Source organism: Hippichthys cyanospilos, chromosome 11, assembly GCF_059441005.1.
Source record: "Hippichthys cyanospilos isolate Australia breed blue-spotted pipefish chromosome 11, RoL_Hcya_1.0, whole genome shotgun sequence".
In the NCBI taxonomy this organism is placed as follows: Eukaryota; Metazoa; Chordata; class Actinopteri; order Syngnathiformes; family Syngnathidae; genus Hippichthys; species Hippichthys cyanospilos.
The window spans coordinates 23,480,570-23,500,443 of NC_142379.1; the positions used below are offsets into that span (position 1 = coordinate 23,480,570).

General features: G+C 40.2%; 1 protein-coding gene across 4 annotated transcripts in view; it reads right to left on the reverse strand.

Moving 5' to 3' along the window:
• The window catches only part of gucy2f (guanylate cyclase 2F, retinal), a 50,028-nt gene extending 31,160 nt beyond the window's left edge, over nucleotides 1-18,868 (reverse strand). For all 4 annotated transcript variants that reach the window (XR_015867132.1, XR_015867131.1, XM_088426904.1 and 1 more), the window contains exons 1-11: nucleotides 18,488-18,868; nucleotides 17,631-18,413; nucleotides 10,818-11,116; nucleotides 10,359-10,713; nucleotides 9,627-9,711; nucleotides 9,449-9,545; nucleotides 8,484-8,609; nucleotides 8,250-8,330; nucleotides 7,657-7,833; nucleotides 7,280-7,436; nucleotides 7,061-7,210 (exon numbers count right to left, since the gene is read on the reverse strand). Coding sequence is in view for 2 of the 4 variants with exons in the window: in XM_088426904.1 (XP_088283030.1) it covers nucleotides 7,061-7,210; nucleotides 7,280-7,436; nucleotides 7,657-7,833; nucleotides 8,250-8,330; nucleotides 8,484-8,609; nucleotides 9,449-9,545; nucleotides 9,627-9,711; nucleotides 10,359-10,713; nucleotides 10,818-11,116; nucleotides 17,631-18,357 (2,254 nt within the window). In the remaining 2 variants the exon portion in view is untranslated. The remainder of the gene's footprint in view (nucleotides 1-7,060; nucleotides 7,211-7,279; nucleotides 7,437-7,656; nucleotides 7,834-8,249; nucleotides 8,331-8,483; nucleotides 8,610-9,448; nucleotides 9,546-9,626; nucleotides 9,712-10,358; nucleotides 10,714-10,817; nucleotides 11,117-17,630; nucleotides 18,414-18,487) is intronic.
• Between the last annotated feature and the right edge of the window lie 1,006 nt (nucleotides 18,869-19,874).

Here is a 19,874-nt window from a genome sequence, read left to right on the forward strand (position 1 = left end):
ATCTGAAACTTCACACACACATGAAGACTTAAGCCCTTAACACAAGTGTTTAAAAAAATCTTCAATTGCTTATAAGGCCATCTAGTGGCAAACAAAAATGTCAGTCTGATGTCTCGCCAAAACGAACAAAGTTGCTGTGTTTGGTCCCAGATGGTCTTATCTTTTCTAAACTTCATATATTTGATGAGTTTCCAATGCGGAATACACCTATCAACGTATTTTTTGTTATAGTACGAGCGCCACCTAGTGACAGCCAAAAATACAGCATTTTTGAAACATTTGTATGTGTTTAGCTGAGCCCTTTAAAGTAATATTGCTGAAATTAAGTCTGAAAAGCCTCTAGACAGCCCTGCTGACCTCCACCAAATTTTACGAAGTGTCGATAATGGGCGTGGCCTCTACGACCATTTTCATTCCGAAGCTTTATCTGTCCAGTAAAAGTTGCTGTAATTTGACCCAGATGATCTGATCTTCTCACAATTTCACACATTTGATAAAAATATTCTCCTGAACATATCGACAAAAATATATTCCAGCTTAAAGCTAGCGCCACCTAGTGGCTGCAAAAAATGTCATTAGTTGAAAGATTACAGTCAATCCTGTTTTGTTTGGCCTACAGCTATGAAACTTTGTAGGCAAATGAAAGACTGTAAGGCCTACAAAAAAGTCAATAGAAGTGATGTGCTAGGATGTACAGAAAAATTGTTATGAATTTTTTTAATGTGCAGTTTTTTCCCATTCTTAGACATTAGCTGGTCTCAAACTAGTGCCTTTTTCTCTTAAACGATTCACCCCATTACCTTCAACTTTGGCATGAATCATTATCCCACTAAGGGGCACACATAGTCCAAATATCGTGAAGATCTCTTGACATAAAAGATGGGGGCGGAGCTTCAAATTATGTTTAATACTTCCTTCGCCAAGAGTGACAAAAATCTTAATAACTCAGCTATGACAGCTTCAAACCATCTGAAACTTTCCTGGGACTTTAAAAGTCATGCAATAATACAGCTATGTGATAAACTTTCAAATCATTTACAGCCCCACCCAGTGGCGGACAAAAATCTCATTTTTTATACTTTTATGTACTGTGAAATGCCTGTTTGACTAAATGAACTCAAAAATGGTCAGAAAAGCTATGACACATTGGAACATTAAGGTTCTCAACTTTTATGACTTTTCATTACAGGGCGTGGCCTCTATGCAAACTAAAAGTCTGATGTCTCGCCAAAACGGTAAAAGTTGCTGTAATTCGACTTAGATGATCTGATGTTTGCAAAACTTCATATATGGGATGGGAGTCCAATGTGAAACACACCAACAAGCCTATTTTTCATCATAGTACGAGCGCCACCTAGTGGCAGCAAAAAATATAGCAAATCCTTAACGTTTTTATCTACTCTGCTGATTCCCTTGAATTGATATCCCTTAAATGTTTTCTGAAAAGCCAGTGGCCATGCTTTATGCCCTCCCCGATGTTTCCACAGTGGGTGTGGCCTATACGGCATTGAAAGTCACAAAACTGTAACAATAAAAGCTGCAGTAACTCAACCCAAACTATCCCACCTTGTCTAAATTTTACATATTTGGTAAGAGTCCTGCACTGAAGTGATCTACAACTACTTTTTCATCGTTCATAGTTCTTGTTCATACCCCGACCTGTTCATACCCCAACGAGCACAGGTCTGCGAGGGCCCTTTATAGCTGCTTGCAGCTCTAGTTTATATTGTTTCTGTGTCCGGTACATGCAGCATCCACTTCAACCTGTGGGCCTGGAAGGGGGCTCCTCCCACCTGTGGTCCCTTCTGGAGGTTTCTGATTTTCCCCAAATTGGGTTTTTTAAAATTTTCCTTCCCCTTCTGGGAGCTTTGACAGGGGATGCTGTTGTGTACCTTATACTGAAAAGATGTCTCTGTACGACCTCTTTTCATCTGTGAAGCCCTTTGAGACTTTGGTGATTTAGGGCTATATAAATAAAATTTGATTGATTGAAAATCACAATCAACACAAGTGCAAAGGCGACATTGCAGAAACTACAGTGCACAGCTAGAAAGTCAATCAAGATGGCAATGGCACACAGACTTCAGCAATAATACCAGTCTTTGTGTCCACACCTGCAGACACAAGTAATGAAGTGCTTGTCTATGCTCGTTTAGGCTCGCAAAGTCACTCTTACATGTTTTAGAAGAAGTAGCAGATAATCTAGATGTCAATACAGACCAAGTCAACCTTAAGTTATCCACAATGTCATCGAAGAAGACAATTTTACACTGTAAAAGAATCAAACACCTGCAAGTGAGAAGGATATTCTCTGTGGACAAAATTTTAATTCCAACCACATATACTCATGAGTTCATACCAGCAAATAAGAAACAGTTTCCTACCCCTGAGACTGCCAAGGCATGGTCTCACTTGGAGCATCTTGCAGAGAACATTGCTCCACGAAGGGATTGGGAGATTTGTTTACTAATTGGCTACAATTGTCCTCAAGTACTCTTGCGTAGTGTGGCTGTGTGTGGAGAAAATAATCAGCCTTTTGCACAGAAGACCGACTTAGGGTGGAGCATAGTGAGCTATGGTGTGCCTGGCGACTATGAAAAGGATGACATAGGAATAAGTCATCGGATCATTTGTACGACAAGTAATACCTGAGTTCAAACCAGCAGTCAAGCCCAAAAGCTAAGTTCCTTTTATTTGCAACACTTGGCTCAAGGAAGTTGTTGCTCCAGGAGATGTCCTGAAAGTACTGAGAAGCTCACGAGAGACCAGAGTACTGGTCAGAGTACACAAATCTGTCTGCAATAGAAAGCAGGTGTTGGAAACAATACCAGAGGAAGAGTGTGCCGGAACTGTCAAAGAACAGGAAATGTATTTAGGAGAACCGCTCATGGTGAGAGCGCTCAGAGTTCAATGGTGTGTCCTAGTTTTGTTTCAGTATTTTGTTGGGTCATTGTTTTGCTGTCATTCTGTCCAAGACCACCTTCTTCCCTTAGTTAGTTCCTACCTTCCTACCTCCTCCCATAAGTTTGTTTCTGTTTTGAGTTTTTTGTTGTTACTTTGTACAGGATTCTTTTTTCATTCATTAAAATATAGCCAATCATAAACAGTGTTAAGTGTAATGCATTACAAAAGTAATGTAATTACTGTAATGCCTTACTTTTTGCTGTAATGCGGTATTGTGATATATTACACACAAAAAATTGTAATTTGTACATTGGGCCCCTGGTTTACTGTATGAGATGAATCCATTCCGCGTTGGGATCGGAACATGAATTCGCGTATGGCGGGCAATCCAAACCTATGTTAATTAGCTAATGCGTGTAAAACCCCTAAGTGAAAACATCAAAATTGTATTTACATATTAAAAATCAGTATCAAAATAGTATAGTAAGTGCTCCTAATATATAATATACATGAATTTAATTAAATAACATGATAAATAAAATATATGTAAAGGATTTATTTACCTTTGAGTTGACACTTGTTATGCTTAGCTTTCTTCGTATTTCTTGATTATATCCAGCTTCGTTTCCGTGTAAATCATCTTCTTACTTCTCTTTAACATCACTAGCAATCTTGGGCCTCATGGATAACCAATTCAAGTTTGAATTAAGCACTAAATGCATAAAAAATACGATATTGAAAGCACTTTCTCATGAGATCAAGTCTTTAAGCAGCCATCTTTGTGACCCCGTTCGCCAACCAATAGCAGACCAACATCTTCGTGTCACCATCATGCTTACCAATAGTAGACCAGTATCTCAGGGAGTCGGAGCACCGACCAATAGCAGACCAGCATTGTAGTGACGCGTTGCAGCGGAGGCAGTTTGACACCAACAGAAAATAAGAGCAATTACCTAAAAACGCCCCAAGAGAGAGGCAAAACAACAAACAACCAACCCCACAGATCATGGCAGATGTTGATGTTAATCGTAAAGCGGGATAAATTTCATAAAGTGGGGACGAAAAAACCCAGTATTCCACACCGTAACGTGAAAAAAACGTAAGCCAGGGATGCTGTAACCCGGGGGTCCACTGTACTTGTTACAAATCATAGTAACGCAATGCATTACAATGAATTGTTAGCCTGAAAGTGATGTTTCTTTTTTTTCCAAATCCTCCAAAAATACCATGAGATCGTGGGAGAGAAATCCAGGGCAAAATGTTTACTTGCTGCTGTTAGTATCTACTACAGCAGAGATGAACGTGCTGGCAGCTGAAAACAGGTTGAATAAGTTGAATATGTACACAAGATGGACATACGCCCAATACTTTAAGTTCGTCAGAGATAAAGATAAGACGATTATATTAGTTGGGTGCACTTTGTGCATGACACCTTAAGAGTTGTCCACACATTTAGAGCTGTGCCATAGAAGCGTGCTAATTTTCACTGTATAATTGCAATTAATAATAGCCTATAAATAGTTGTGAACAATATGTATCAAGATGAAGCATACAAAAACTCACATTAAATAGCATGTGAAACACAACAATAAAGATTTAGCAGAGCTGCTAACGTTATCCCCACCGAAACCTTTTATTTTTGAAATGTCTTACCCTAACCTACAGTAGTAGAATGAACTTGAATTATTGACATTTAAAATGTGGAATGCACTAACAGATTTTTCTAACACATAAACAATGCATAATTATGCTGTGAAACTAAGTAATAAAGGGATTAAACTACAAAAAAAAATTCTGTACCTTTTCATGTTTTTAAATGTTTACAATACGATACAGATCAAATGATTTGTACTGTTTTTAGCAATAGTGGGCCGTCAGGTCCAGCAAGGACTTCACTTCGGGCCTAATATAACCTGACATCATTATCATAACTATAATAAACTCTAATATTTATAATAACTATAATGAAAGTCAATTTAATTTTAAATTTATTTTTACTAAATATTTATATTATATATTTATTTTACTTATAAAAATATTCTCCATATTCTGTTTTTTGTTTCTTATTATATCCATTTGTTTACACTCCTTCTAGTGTTGTAATTTTAAGTTGGAGTTTTTAGCCAATGACAATTCAGCTAACTTGTTGCCAGGTTGTATGTAATCTGCCTTAGCCAGAAGCCAGGACATTCGCAGCAACACGGAGCGGGCTTCTGCGCAAGCGCAGCTGGATATACAGTATGGGCGGCCTGTATAACTTAATGGACAGCTGTGATAGCAAATCGACCTCTGGGAGAATGTAAATTTTCAAACATATTTTGGTTTGATTAGATGTTGAATTTTTGTAAATGGATTGTGCGTTGTTGCATAGTCTAGATGATCAGCAGTCATTTACAATGTAGGGGGTGGGCGGGGGATGTTGATCTGTTTTCAGTCAGAGTTAGTTTTATTGTTAGTTTCTTCAAATGAGCAAGAACACAGAAATATTACGTTCCTCACATTTCCTGGTGTAGACACAAAACTGCAAATCAAAGCACAAACAAGAACTGCGCAGGCATAGTGTGTAAAACAAAACATATGAGGTGAAATATATCTTTTGAGGTATTGTAGGCACAAGTGGGAAGCAAAAGGTGGCAAAGTCAAACTGCAACAGCAAGTACAGTATAATGATTGATAAATGGCATTTAGTTACTGAGTGTCTAAAGAAAACCGCTGCTATGTAAGTTTCATATATTACTTGAGGAATCATTAGGTACAAGAGGCATGGAAGTGTCGGGGGCAAGATTTGTCCAGCACCTGAGATTTAACCACTGAGGGCCAGATTTATGATAGCGTTGAGTCGCTAAATAGGGAACTGAGAAGATAAGCACAAAGCATCTTGTCGCGCTGCTGGTATTTATGCATTTTTAAATGAACTAATATGCTTTTATTTGGCAGGAAAATGCCCTCCATGATGTAAATTAGCCTCATTGATAAATGTTTCATTAACACGGGTGCAAATAGCATCATGCAGTTTGAGTGAAACAAAAACAGCTGTTGAAAGCCGGTGTAAAACTGTAAAAGCCGACATTACACAAGAGGAATGCACCGACATTCTAAACGCTTACTCTAAAAATGCACAACGCTGGAGATTTATGTGGGTATTGGATGTCCATCTAAATTTCGGAGATGATTGATAAGAGTTTCTGACTCCCATTCAAACCTACTCAGTCTCGCGTTCTGACAATATTATCTTTCTCTAATAATAATAATGATAATAATAATAAAAATAATAACACATTTTCGTTAAATGTGTCTTTCTTGGCATGAGAAAAAGGTGAAATATTGAAATATTTTACATTACATAAAAATATACAACAATGAAAAGTGGAATCGAACAAATATATCCCCAAAAAATTGTGAAAAGAGCTAAGCGAAAATGATATTTGGTTGAGTAGTCACTTTTAAACATGCAAACTGAAGGAAAGAGTCTCTAACAAACTACCATTGCTCTGCTATGTATTCTTGGTGCAAAGCAAGTTCTTTTGTTTGCCTTTCATTGCAATCGGATGAAACAGGTCCAAACTGAACTTAGGTTGTCAAACTTTGTGGGCCTTTTTGTGCTGGCATGTCAATAACCCAATACGCTTTCTTGAAGAGAATGTTAAGATGGAGTAAAGGACTGCGCAGGCAGAGTATGTAATGAGATGCCAAATTTAGGATGCTAGTAGCATCCACAGTGTGCTCTCCATGGATTTGGCCCTGAGAGTATAAAAACCAAATAATAACTAAAATACATCTCAAGCTTAAGGTGTTTAGGCATGTGGAGTTTTCAAAGTTTTTACATACAGTATATTCAACATCTAAAAACACATTATTCATGGTCTAGCGACTGCTTACGAATCTAGTTTACAATGCTTACAGTAGTTATGTAAGCTTTTTCTGGATAGAGACTTTCTACTTTTACAGTTCTGTTTCTCAGGTTACAAAATGATCGCTCATTTATCATTTTACTCACTCATTCATGAAAAAGTGAACTGCAAATGTTATGTGCTAACCTGTGCACAATTTTGGTTGCAGCCTAATTGAGGCTTTCCCCGAAGTTTTTCTCTAAAGAATACTGCTTCATCATACATTCCATGAATAGTTTTGCAACAATGCCTTTTTCAATACATACCTTCCGGCGGTAAGTCAAGCATGCAGTATGGTGGTCCTCGAACCACCACTTCTTGGAGAATAATGGCAAAACTGTACACGTCCCCCTTGTAAGTGCCTTTACGGGAGCTTGCAAGATCCCTCAGGAACTCTGGAGCGGTCCAAAAAAGGTCTGTATAGGGCAAAGTGAAATGCAGTGCTCTTGCTACAAATGCTTGTATGTTTTTTGATCATGCGTTACCTTCAGGTGCTGGTTGTTCTAAAGGAGCTTTTACAGACTCTAGCAGCTCATTAAAGCCATAGTCAGTGATCTTGAGGACAAATCGCCCATCCACTACGCAATTCCGAGATTTTAGCCGGCCATGTGGGAAATCCCTATGGTGGAGGTACTTCATACCCTAGAATCACAATTTGATACTTTATTTCAATGGGCACTTTCAAGAATAACCACTAATGTCATTGAACAACAGCTTGAGTCTTATTGAAGGTGCCCATGCACAAGAAAAACAAAACGAGTTGAACAGGAGCATGTTTTAATTGAGAATGTCGGCGCTTAGCTCAATAGAAAAGTGTCACATGATGAGATGCAGGGCATCAGATGGGAGGGTTGGCTTTTACCTTGATAAGGTCAAGCACAAGTGAAGACTTGAACATCCAGTCTAATTTGACATCTTCATTCCTAAGCAAGTCCTGCAGACTCCCCCTGGAGCAGTGCTCCGTCACCACTGCCAACATGGAGCTCTCCATAAAGAACCCCAGGAAAGGATTCAAATTCTCGTTTCTTAAGTCCTTCATCTGAACGGGACAATAGAAACCTGGTATGATAACAGAATTTGGCTAGAAGACCTTAGTGATTTTATCGCAAATATGACACAAATGATTTTTATGAAACATACATGTACTAAGATTGATGAGTAAATGGTTGTATTTGAGTCTCTATGTTAAAACTATTCTGTGACCATGTTTGTGTGAAGGAAATCATAGGATGCATGAAAAAAACGTAAGCCAGTTACGCTGTAACACGGGGGTCCACTGTATGTATGCTAGATTATTCAGGGTATCATTGGAGATGTCATGTTTGGAAACAACATTTGGAGTATTAACTGTAGACTGCTTGTGTATGAATGAACATAATTTCTGAGAAAGTTTGCCACAAAAATGTTAGGTTAAAAAAAGCATTGTTTGCCAGATAAAGACCTGATAGCGCTCACCTTGGTAAAGATCTTTATACCGATCTGCTTCATCTCCTTAAACTGGCCATCCTCAAACTTCTTAAGCCACACCCAATCACCCTGGAAGAGAGTTCACACTGCAGGTTAAACTGCTAATTATGAAAGTTGCTTTTGATGCTTTATTGCTGATCATCAAGCTACTGTCTTGAGCTGGTGTGAAAGTAAAAAATGTGGGGGGGGTTTTCCAATCATGCCTATCTCAGGGTAGTTTACCTCAAAAACTGCAACACTGGTGGTTTCGTGGGTCACTGTGTGCATGCTGTTCACTGAATGTGAGCGATCAGCAGATTTCTCTTCCAGAGCACTTTTGGACTCACTCGTGTCATCTAAAAGTATTTTCTGTGCATGAAGTCAAATGAAAAATATCATAAAATACAGAAGAGTAGCTAGAATCAGTAAATAAAAGTTACTGAAGCATATTTGTGGAGCATATTTTTTAGAATAAGGTAACAAAATGTATTGACTTTTCAAAGTTCTAAACTTGAAGAATGAATTGGTATTTTTTTGTTTGTTTTTATGTGGGACTTAACGGGAGGAATTCAGAAATTCAAAATCTAAACCTGAACTGAGAGTCATGTGCCAGTCATAAATACAAAGTTGATCCTCATTAAAAAACTATAATGTCACACAAATATGTATTTAAATCTATTCCTTGTGGCGGCATGGTGGAAGATGGATAAGCACTTCCCCCACACAGTTCAGAGGCCGTAGGTTCAATTCAGCTCTGGCCTTCCTGTATGGCATTTGCATGTTCAACTTTTCTCCAGTCGCTCCGGTTTCCTTCCACATCAAAATATGTGCATGGTAATTACCGTATATTGGTCAATCCAAATTGGCCTTGGATGTCATTGAGTGTGAATGATTGTTTGTCTTTGTACGCCCCGTGATTGGCCGCCAGCCAGTTCAGGGTGTACCCGGCCGCCTGCCCAAAGACAGTTGGGATAGGCTCCAGTATGCACGTGACCCTCGTGAGGACGACGGGTAAGAGGATGGATGGATGTATTTCTTGTTGTAATTATCCAACTTATGTATTTTTTAAATTCTAAAAACGCCCACAAAATAGTTCCCTACATTGTTTCTAATAGTGTTCCCCATCTTTAGTCCTGAAATATAAATCATGTGCTAACGGATCAAAGGTTGACTCAAACCAGACCGCAGAATGCCGCATTAACGCTCACCCTTTTGCTATTCTGAGGGTTGATGAAAGTAAGATCCTCCAAGGTCAGCAGGATCCGATTTGGGCCTTTGACCAGCTGGATTTGCTGGAGCCTCTTCCTATCAAGTCAAATTCATAAAAGATGTGAAAGTCAATTGATCACAGGATCTCCATATTAATTCAAATGGAGAGCCTTGAACCTGATGTATAGACTGATGACAAGCCCTGTTACAGCCAGAGCCAAGATGACCGCAAAGACCACTATAATGTAGGTCACCTCCACACCTGCATAACAACAGCAACAACAACAGTTATACAATAAGAGCTAACTAGCTAGCATGCTGGACAGATAGATGGATGGATGGATGGATGGATTGATTGATATTGCGGTTTACATTAGAGTGGAGCGTTATTGCACAACAGCTGTTTACAAGAATGAACCACTCTTTATTTAGTAAAACAAGTTACCTAATGTATTAGAAACTCCCAATAGAATACAACGCAGTTGTATACCACTGCATTATAATTATCAGTTATTTTCTCAGCACACTGAGAAGATATGAGCAGATATTTCATTTGTCTTGACTTGGTAATGCAGCATTAGGCTAATTACCCAAAGTTATTCCTGTGTGCCTTGCGCTACATTATTTTAGTGTCAAAGATTCCCCATGTGACAACTCATGTTTGGTATGGGTAAATGGTATGGCAGCTGCTGTGTTAGCCAGGAGACATCATTTACTGCATTGTGTGTAACTACTGAAACTAAGGGAAAATGGAGGGCACAACTTGGCTGTCAATTCAATACCGACATGTAAGCCGAAGTTAAGAACATTCAGAGCGATATCTTGGCCCCATTTAAATGACAGGTAATTCTAAATGAAAATGCTTTCAATACCCATCTTTCATGGAGCCCTTCACTCAGACTCCATTACCTCCTTTGCAGAGAGCGCTCTTGACAAACCAACAGCTGGAATCTGACGGTGGAGGAGACCCTCCTGGAAAACTAATAGACCTCCCAGCAAACCGAAGTCGTCCAGATGTGAGATCCACCATGTAAGTCGGGTACAGCTGGCTTTCAGTGTTGCTGGTATCCAGGATGATGTAGCTAGTTTTGAGTTCACCACCATTGTTGACCTTAACCTTCTGATTGAAGCCATTGAAAGAAATGTTCTTAGTGAAGTAGGCTAGGTTTGAGCCTGTCAGATGCATGTCTGCTCTCCTGGTCATGTGAATGGACTTGGCGAGTAGATAAATACTGTTATAGATTGTGCCAAATAGTGGATTCACCTGCAATACAGAGCAGACGCTGTTAGTATGAGAAAGTTGGCTCTTGAACATTTATTTTATTATAGACCATATGATTTCCCCACCTTACATTAACTCATTCCTACCTGCTCAGCAGGAGCATTCAACCTAATTTCGCCGCTCTCTTTGGCTGTTGTGTATGCCACGTTGAAGGACACAGGGTCTGAGACTATGGTGATTGTGAGCACAGCGTCATAGGCCTCACTCAGTCTGTTGTTGTTTAGGAGGGGAAAGTAGGGGGTGTTGTAGGGCAAACTGTAGTGCAGGGTGTCATAGGGCACAAAAACGTACTTGCCCGAAGTCAGACCCATTTGTTGTGCCTTGACGAGTAAAGTGGCCTGCAGCTCTCCTCCAAGCAGCACAGAGTGCATGCACATGATGATCACTGAAGCACACACGTGGAATTACATGTTAACTGACATTATGTGAACAAATAGATTTGGACAACTAGTCACTCCACCTACACAGTCAGGGATGCCCAATACATTGATCGCATTCTACCGGTCGATCCCGAAAGTAGTAGGTCCCATATGTCAAAGTCAAGGCCCGCGGGCCACATCAGGCCCGCGAGAGGGTTTTATCTGGCCTCTGTGTTGATAACAGTTTACTATTAGATCCGGCCCGCAGGCCGCTGCAAGCCAGCAGCCCGCAGATGTAATGTATGGACCAATACTACATTTCCCACAATGCAATGGGGACGCGCCGAGTGGGAGGCGGCTTCATTTAATTATTTAATAGCAATCATTAGCATAACAGCAAAAGTTATCTTACATATACCATCAACAATGGCAAAACGGAAGGTGGACCATGAAAACAGGGGGTTTCAAACAAGGTGGGAGTTAGAGTACATGTTCACGGAGGTAGCTGCAAAACCAATGTGTCTTCTATGTGGAGAAAGTGTGGCGGTGATGAAACAGTATAATATGAGACGGTATCATGAAACAAAACACGCAGACAAAAGCAAGATTACGGACATGGAACAAAGGCTACAGTAGGTCGAGGAATTCAAACGAGGCCTCAAATCTCGACAGTGTCTGTTCAGAAAAGCCAAGTCACAAAGCGAGGCTGCTGTTAAGGCAAGTTTTATTTTAGCAGAGGAAATCGCTAAATCAGCCGGGCCATTTACAGAGGGGGATTTTATCAATAACTTTATGCTTAAAGTCTGTGATGAAGTTTCCCCCGACAAAAGACAGCTCTTTTTAAATGTCAACTTGAGCAGAAATACCATTGCTGAGCGAGTAGACCTGTTGTCTATCAATCTAAAAGAGCAGCTTGTTAACAAGGGAAAAGATTTCATCACATATTCCCTGGCTGTGGACAAGAGCACAGACATTTCTGACATTGCCCAGTTGTCAGTTTTCATCCGCGGAGTGAACTCCAGCCTAAACGTGACAGAGGAGTTGTTAGCATTACGTCCTATGCATGGCACAACTACAGGACATGATTTGTATGAAGAGGTCTCAAGTTGTGTAAACGAGATGGAGCTGCCTTGGGAAAAACTGGTGGGTTTGACAACAGACGGAGCACCTGCGATGTGTGGACATAGGAGTGGACTGGTGGCAAAGATACAGGAGAAGATGCAGAAGGAAAACGTCTCTGGTGAGCTGACAGCTTATCACTGTATCATACACCAGGAGTCGTTGTGTGGTAAAGCCTTGAAAATGAAACATGTAATGAGCATCATCACGTGCACAGTTAACTTTATCTGAGCCAAAGGGTTAAATCACCGCCAGTTCTCGTCATTTCCGAGCGAGTTAGAAACGGAGCATGGTGATTTGCCCTATCACACTGAGGTGCAGTGGCTAAGCCAGGGAAAGGTGCTGCACAGATGTTTGGAGCTTTGTGAGGAGATTTGTCTGTTCTTGGACAGCAAAGGGAAAGACACAACACAACTCAGAGACGAAAGGTTTTTGTGTGAAATGGCTTTTCTGTGTGACATTACAACTCATCTGAATGCAATGAACATGCAGCTGCAGGGTTGGGCTCGTTTCATCTCTGATATGTACAGTACAGTGAGGGTGTTTCATACCAAACTGACTCTGTGGGAGGCACAAATGTGGAAAGAAAACTTGAGCCACTTTCCTAGCAGTCAGACCATGAAAGATAAGCTATCTATCAGTGTTTTCCCAAGCGCAGTTTGCTGATAAAATTAGTGTACTCGCCGCTGACTTTCGACGCCGATTTGCTGACTTTGAAGCACAAAAAAGCAGGTGCACTGCTCAGTAATCCATTTGCAGTTGATGTAGAAATCTCACTCCCAAACCTCCAAATGGAGTTGATTGAGCTATAATGCAATGATGCGCCGAAGGCAGCAGTGGGTGCTGCAGAGTTTGCGCGCTTTCTCCCCAACACAATGCCCCAGCTGCGCACCCAAGCTGCTGAGAGAATGAGAAAATATAATGATGGTGCCATGAATAATATCACTTCATTCATTTAATGTTCATGTTAGGATTTTTTTTTTTTTTTTAATGAAGGACATTTGTAATTGGTTCCTGCTGAAATTAAGAATTACTGACAGTCATAAGAAAATATTGCTTATTTTATCCAATCATATTGTAATATATTTGTTATGTTTTGAGTGGGTTCAATTTTGGTTTCAATGAAGATTGGACAGTCCGGCCCTCGGCTTGTAGCCAAATGTTTTATTTGGCCCTGCATCCATTTGACTTTGACACCTCTGTAAGTAGGTTGATTACATGGCATTAAAACTTAGACATAAGCCTATGATCCTTCTTCACTCTGAAATGTGATTGGCATGGGGGGAGGTCGGTCTGTCTAATCTAATCAAACATTTTCTGACAGAAGGATCGCTCCACAAGCACACATAACAGCACATTCTAGCAAGCTAGTGAGTTGGCCTCGAATTTATTTCTTCTAAGCTTAAGGATATGAAAATGAGTGAGGGAGCTGGACCAAGTAAAAAGCCAAAAACGCACCATTTTCATACGAATCGGGAGGTGGATTTTTTTCTTTGTTTACTTTGCCCATTTCAAAGTGTGTTTACCTCATCTGACAGTCTTTCATTGCTATAACGGAAAAGGGAAATGTGGAGCGGCATTTTCGTACTGACCATAAAAACTACGATACTGACAGTTGGATGAACTGCGAGCTGAGAAGGAGAAAAGTCAAGGAACTAAAATCCCAGTTGTCCGGACTGCAGTCCTTTTCCTCACAGCTAAATTCAAAAGCAAAGGCAGCCACCAAAGCTTTGTTCCGGGTGAGTTACTTAATCGTGAAGACAAGAAATCCTTCCAAGATGGAGAAATGGTAAAAAGGCATTTGCTGAAGCAGCTGAGTCGCTGTTTAAAGATTTTAAAAACAAACCTGTCCTGACTCTGCATTCTTGGCTGGTTCCATACAGTGGAAGTCATTAGAGTAGGGTAATGACAAAAAAATAAAGTTATATTTAGCAATATGTATTCATGTAGTTATGCAAGATACACCAACATGTATGGTTCATATAAAGAAATTTCAATTTATCATGAATAAATATATGTTGTGCAAGTTTATAGAAGGTAGATCATTTTGATGTGGTCAATTTATAAGTAGCTCACATGCTGGAAAAGTGTGTGCACCCCTGATTTAAATAAAAAAGTAATCCATTATAGCAGGTCCTAGAGTTCGACAGCAATTTATTGAATAGTGTAATAAAACACTAAGTAATTGATTACTTTGTTTCTAAAGTCACTGAAGTAACCTATTATTTTAGCACCGAGTTACAACTATTAAGCATCTCAGAATATATCCCAACCAAAAGCCCTGGATAAACTGTGATGTGAGGGTCAAAGTACATGCACATGCATCTGCTTTTGTTTAAGGCACCGCTCAAGACAACAAAAAGGCCAAGATATGACCTGAGTAGAGCCATCAGAGAGGCCAAGAGAAAATAATCGTAGAAGATGGAGGGTTATGACTCCACCGCTGACCCTCCACACACGTGGGAAGGACTTCAACACATCATGGACTATCAATAGAAGATTAGTGCGGTCACATTCAGCCAAGCTACACTGCCAGATGAGCAGAATGAGCTCTACGCCTGCTTTGATGCTCAGAATCCCGATCAGCAGAGAAGGATGCTGGGCGTGGAGTGTGCACTCTCATGGTGATACCAGCAGATGTGGGCAAAGTTCTGTGCAGAACAAACCTGCGGAAAGCAGCTGATCGAGATAACATCCCCGGCCGTGCAGTCCGGGTTTGCTCGTCAGAGCTAGCTGATGATTTTGCAGACATCGTTACCTGTTGCTTACACAAGCCTCTGTCCCCACCTGCTACAAATCTACCACCAAAGTGCCCGTCCCAGAGGCACTGTGACCTGCCCAAATGACTATCGTCCCATAGCGCTCAAACCAATCACAATGAAGTGGTTTGAGAGGATTGTCATGACTCACATCAAAAAGACCATTCCAGACACTGTGCATATTGTCCGAACCGGTCCACCAATGATGCAGTCAACACCGCCATCCACACAGCCCTCACACACTTAGAGGGCAAGGACACACATGTAAGAATGCTCTTCATTGATTACAGCTCAACATTCAACACAGTCATCCTCACAAACTCACAGATGAACTACATACACTCGGTCTGCCATGCCATCTCTGCAAATGGTTGCTGAACTTTCGCACAGGCAGACCGTAATATGTCAGAGTTCACAAACGCACATCCAGCATCAGAACTGTAAGCACAGAGACATCCCAGGACTGTGTACAGAGCCCCTTGCTTTACACACTCTTCATTTATGACTGTGTTGCCTCCCAGAACAACACCAGCATAATTAAGTATGCAGATGACTACAGTCACCGGGCTGATCACTAATGGGGGCGAGACAGCATATAGGAATGAGGTGGCAGACCTTGTGGCCTGGTGTCGCAGCAAGAATCTCCACCTCAATACAGACAACACCAACGAGCTAATCACTGACCCAAGGTGGCAGATGGAGCCGCACAAAACCATCACTATTCATCAATGGGACAAAATTGGAGAGGGTAAAAGCCTTCAAATTCCTCGGCACCTACATTACCAAGGATCTCTCCCGGTCCCACAATACCCAACAGATCATCAAAAAGTCCCAACAGAGACTGTACTTTCTGAGGAGACTGAAGAAATTCAGCATGCCAGCAAAGATTTTCATCAACTTTTGCATGTGATCAAGAACTCACAGCACATCTGTGGAGGAGCCCTCCACTCACTCAATGCATTTTCCACAAAAGAATTCTGCAGTAGACACACACCTCATAAGGGATGACACTCACCCACAACACAACCTGGTTGAAGGGCTCCAACCAGGCAGATGCTACAGGAGCCTCAGGACCAGGACTGCGAGCCTGGCTAACAGTTTCTACCCATAGGCCATCAGAATTCTGAAAGAATCCCTCACACATTAATGTGCCCCATCACTAGTCACTTTACCACATGCATCTTACAAATCAAACTATGCACAGACAAACTAACTATATAATATTCTGCTCTACATGATATTTTCACTATCATCTTCATATATTTATACCTTCTTCCACTCCAAATACTCCATAATATTTTCAAAATGTGAGCCTATGCCTTGACTAGTGCCTCATTATCACTGCCCTTATTGCCATATTACAGTGTTTATATTGCCTACTTTATTATTGTGTGGAAAGTAAATATGCTTGGAAAAGTGGACAGAATAAAAATTTCATTGTGTAGTGTTACTATGGATGTGACAATCAAGGTCTTGAACCTAATTGCCTGAAGAAATCTTTTACTTTAGTACTTGAGCAATTATTCAAAATTCCTTTAGCCAAACAGTTGGCTTGGATGCCTTGTCTTTAAAAAAAAACGTAAAAATATGTCTTGGAGATTGAATTAGTTAGTTGCTATAGTACAGTGGATGATAAAACTTCCCTGATTTATGACATTTTCATGTTGTGACGTGGAATACTGAGTTTCATACCCTCTTTATGACATTTTCCCGGTTATGAGACCAAAAACAACTGTCATGACCCTAGGCTTGGCTGTATTTGTGTTGCTTTGCTCCCATCTTCTGGCGTTTTTAGGTAATTGCACTTATTTTTAGTTGCTTGTCACACTTATCTGCAACGCGTCACTACTATTCTGGTCTGCTATTTGTCGGTGTCTCCTCACGGAGATGGTGGTCTGCTATTGGTCTGAGTCACTTGTTTCATAATAGCAGAACGATAAAGCTTTGTTCGATTGTGAGTGGTTACAAAACCGTATTTATAGTGCATTTTATTGCTTAATTTAAAGTTGAAAGGGTTAGCCATGGGTCTCATGATTGCTAGTTATGTTAAAGAGAGAAGTAAGAAGATGATTTATATGAAGACAATGCTGGAGCCAAACCTTATTAGGGAATATGGGGATAACGGGGTACTCAAAGGTAAATAAATCCTTTCCATATTTTTTTATTTATCATGTTTTCTGATTGTATACATGTATATTATATATTCGTAGCACTTACTTTACTATTTTGGTACCAATTTTTAATATGAATATTTTTTTTTAAATTTAAAAAAAACATTAAAATACGTCTGGGGTTGAATGAGATAAGGGATACTAAACTTGTTTTAACATTTTCAGCAGCAGTAAATGGATATTTTGTTCATAAATAATTTGCTATTTTTTAATACTTTTAAAAACACATCATGCCACTTGCTGTCGATTGAAAATGACGTCACAGGTACTCATGGCTCAGTTAACAACCAATCAGCGTGCAAACGTCTCAGAAAAAAAGTTGTATTACGCAAACCTTGAGCAAGTGATGTAATTTACAGTCGACAGCATGAGGAAAAATATGAAATTGATTGAACCTAAAAAAAAAAGATCAACTCAACTGTAGACAAAATTTTTCACTGCTAAAAAAGGCTAAGTATTCTTTTAAAGTTGCCATAATATAGCTCTCATACCTCTTATCTCTCCTGCATTTTGGATCTTTCTCAGGGTGTTCTCAACTTGAGTATCGTTGATGCCAACAGACGTAACCAAGAATACAGGAAGCCCCTTTTTCCTCATGGCAGCAGCCACCCTTTGTGCTGTGTCCATCCAGATGTCTTCGTTGGAGGAGATCACTGCCATATTAGCCCAGCGGAAGTGCTTAAACACTATGAAAAGGACCTCAGAGGGAAATGGCACTGTCCTAGAAAAAGTTGGATATCCTGTAATGCGTTCTAACTCAAAATTTACGCAGCCATGGGAGAAGATGGCTTTGTCCCAGTTCTTTGCCAGGAGGGATGCTGCAGTGCAGTATCCAGGATTAGTGGGGCCCACAACAGCATCTACCATATTCTCATATTGTATGAATTCAGTTAGCGCTTTGGAAGTTTCACAAGGCTCCTGCAGGATCACAAAGTCCATTGTCAGGCCCAAATTTAAACTGAGGTCTTGGTTGATCCTGTTTATGGCAAGCTTTGCAGCAACATCCGGCATCGTCTTGTAGAAGACCGGGTCACAGTTCCAAGGCCCCAGGATGCCCACTTTGAATACCAAACAGCCGATGCAACAAGGGAACATCAACAATCCGAGTAGAATCCATACGAGAAGTTTATAAAAAAACAGTGCCAGTAAACTATGCATGCTCTTCACAATAGTCGCAAATGCTTGGTTGGACACCCAAAGCGGTTGTAAATGTTGCATTGTCCCGCCTGTGAATTTGGCCTTGTGACGTTCTCGGCTCACTGTAGGATATTCGTCTGAAAAGGAAACACACCTTTTCTCAGTGATCACATTTGAAATGAATTCCAGAGTAATAATGTAAATGACTCACCCAGTCTTCCTTTGAAGTAATGAGGACAGTTCTGACGTCCAGGTTTCACCTCACCATCCTTGCAATTTTAATTGTTTGCAACAGAGGAGCTGAATCATCACACCTAGACCGCCAGGCTGCCAAGTGACAGGTAGAGAGACCGGGGAGCTGTTTGCAGACAACTTCAGCACCCTAGAGATCTACTTATTACCCGCAGCCGCCTGCTTTAACAACTCTGCTCTATCAGGATGGCAAACAACTGTGTTCCTTTCTTCTCATTTTGGAAGAAAAGCATTAAAAAACATGCCATCTAAAACCCCTGTTGGAAAAAACGCATCACCTCAAAATATGAACAAAAAAATAAAAGGTATATAATGAAGATGGTGTGAGTGTAATGCTCACTCAATCTAATCTGCCAAAGTGATTGTGGGCCAAAATGTTACTGCCTAATCCATTTTCACTGAGAAGCATTGTAAGAGGATTGAGAGGAGGCCTTAGTTGTCAAAAGCTTTGTTGTGGTGCAACTGGAGCTTCAACAAGGCCTTTTTTGTTATCATTTAACACCCTCAGAAGCTCTGGTGACATCAAATCACTGCATCTAACAATTTTTCTCTGCAATTTTTTATTAGAAAATCACAGATTACCAATTCACACCTGGGACAATTTAGATTGATGAATTTACATATTGAACATGTGGTTGTAACATGGGAGGAAAGCAGGATACGAACTGAGGTATGAATTCAAACTCCAGATTCCTATATTCATGCTCGTCAGTTGACTCCCATGCCGAATGCATTTGATTACATAATATAACAAAGGTTGGGTACCAGGATTCGGGTCGCGATTGGTACCGGGATAAGCATGTTGCACACTACGGATGAAATCGACAGACACGTCACACGAGCAAAGTAGAACGAATGGGAACCGTGTGCTATGCGCCAGCGGTTACTATGCTCCCAAGTTCTGACAATCTGTCAAGTTTGACAGAAATCAAAAGTGTGCTGGCATTTCATAAAAAAGACAAATGTGTTAGATGCTTCAAATGTAAAAGAATATTAATCAACCTTCACACATGTGTTACTCTACCGCTTTATTATTATTGTGTGAAGGTGGAACCTTCACACTTATGTTTTTTCTCCACTTTTATTGTGTAAAGGTGAAACCTTCCCACTTATGTTTTTCTCCACCTGTATTATTATTATTATAGTGTGAAGGTGAAACCTTCACACTTATGTTTTTCTCCACCTTTATTATTATTATTGTGTGAAGGTGAAACCTTCACACTTATGTTTTTCTCCACCTTTATTGTGTGAAGGTGAAACCTTCACACTTATGTTTTTCTCCACCTTTATTGTGTGAAGGTGAAACCTTCACACTTATGTTTTTTCTCCACCTTTATTATTATTAT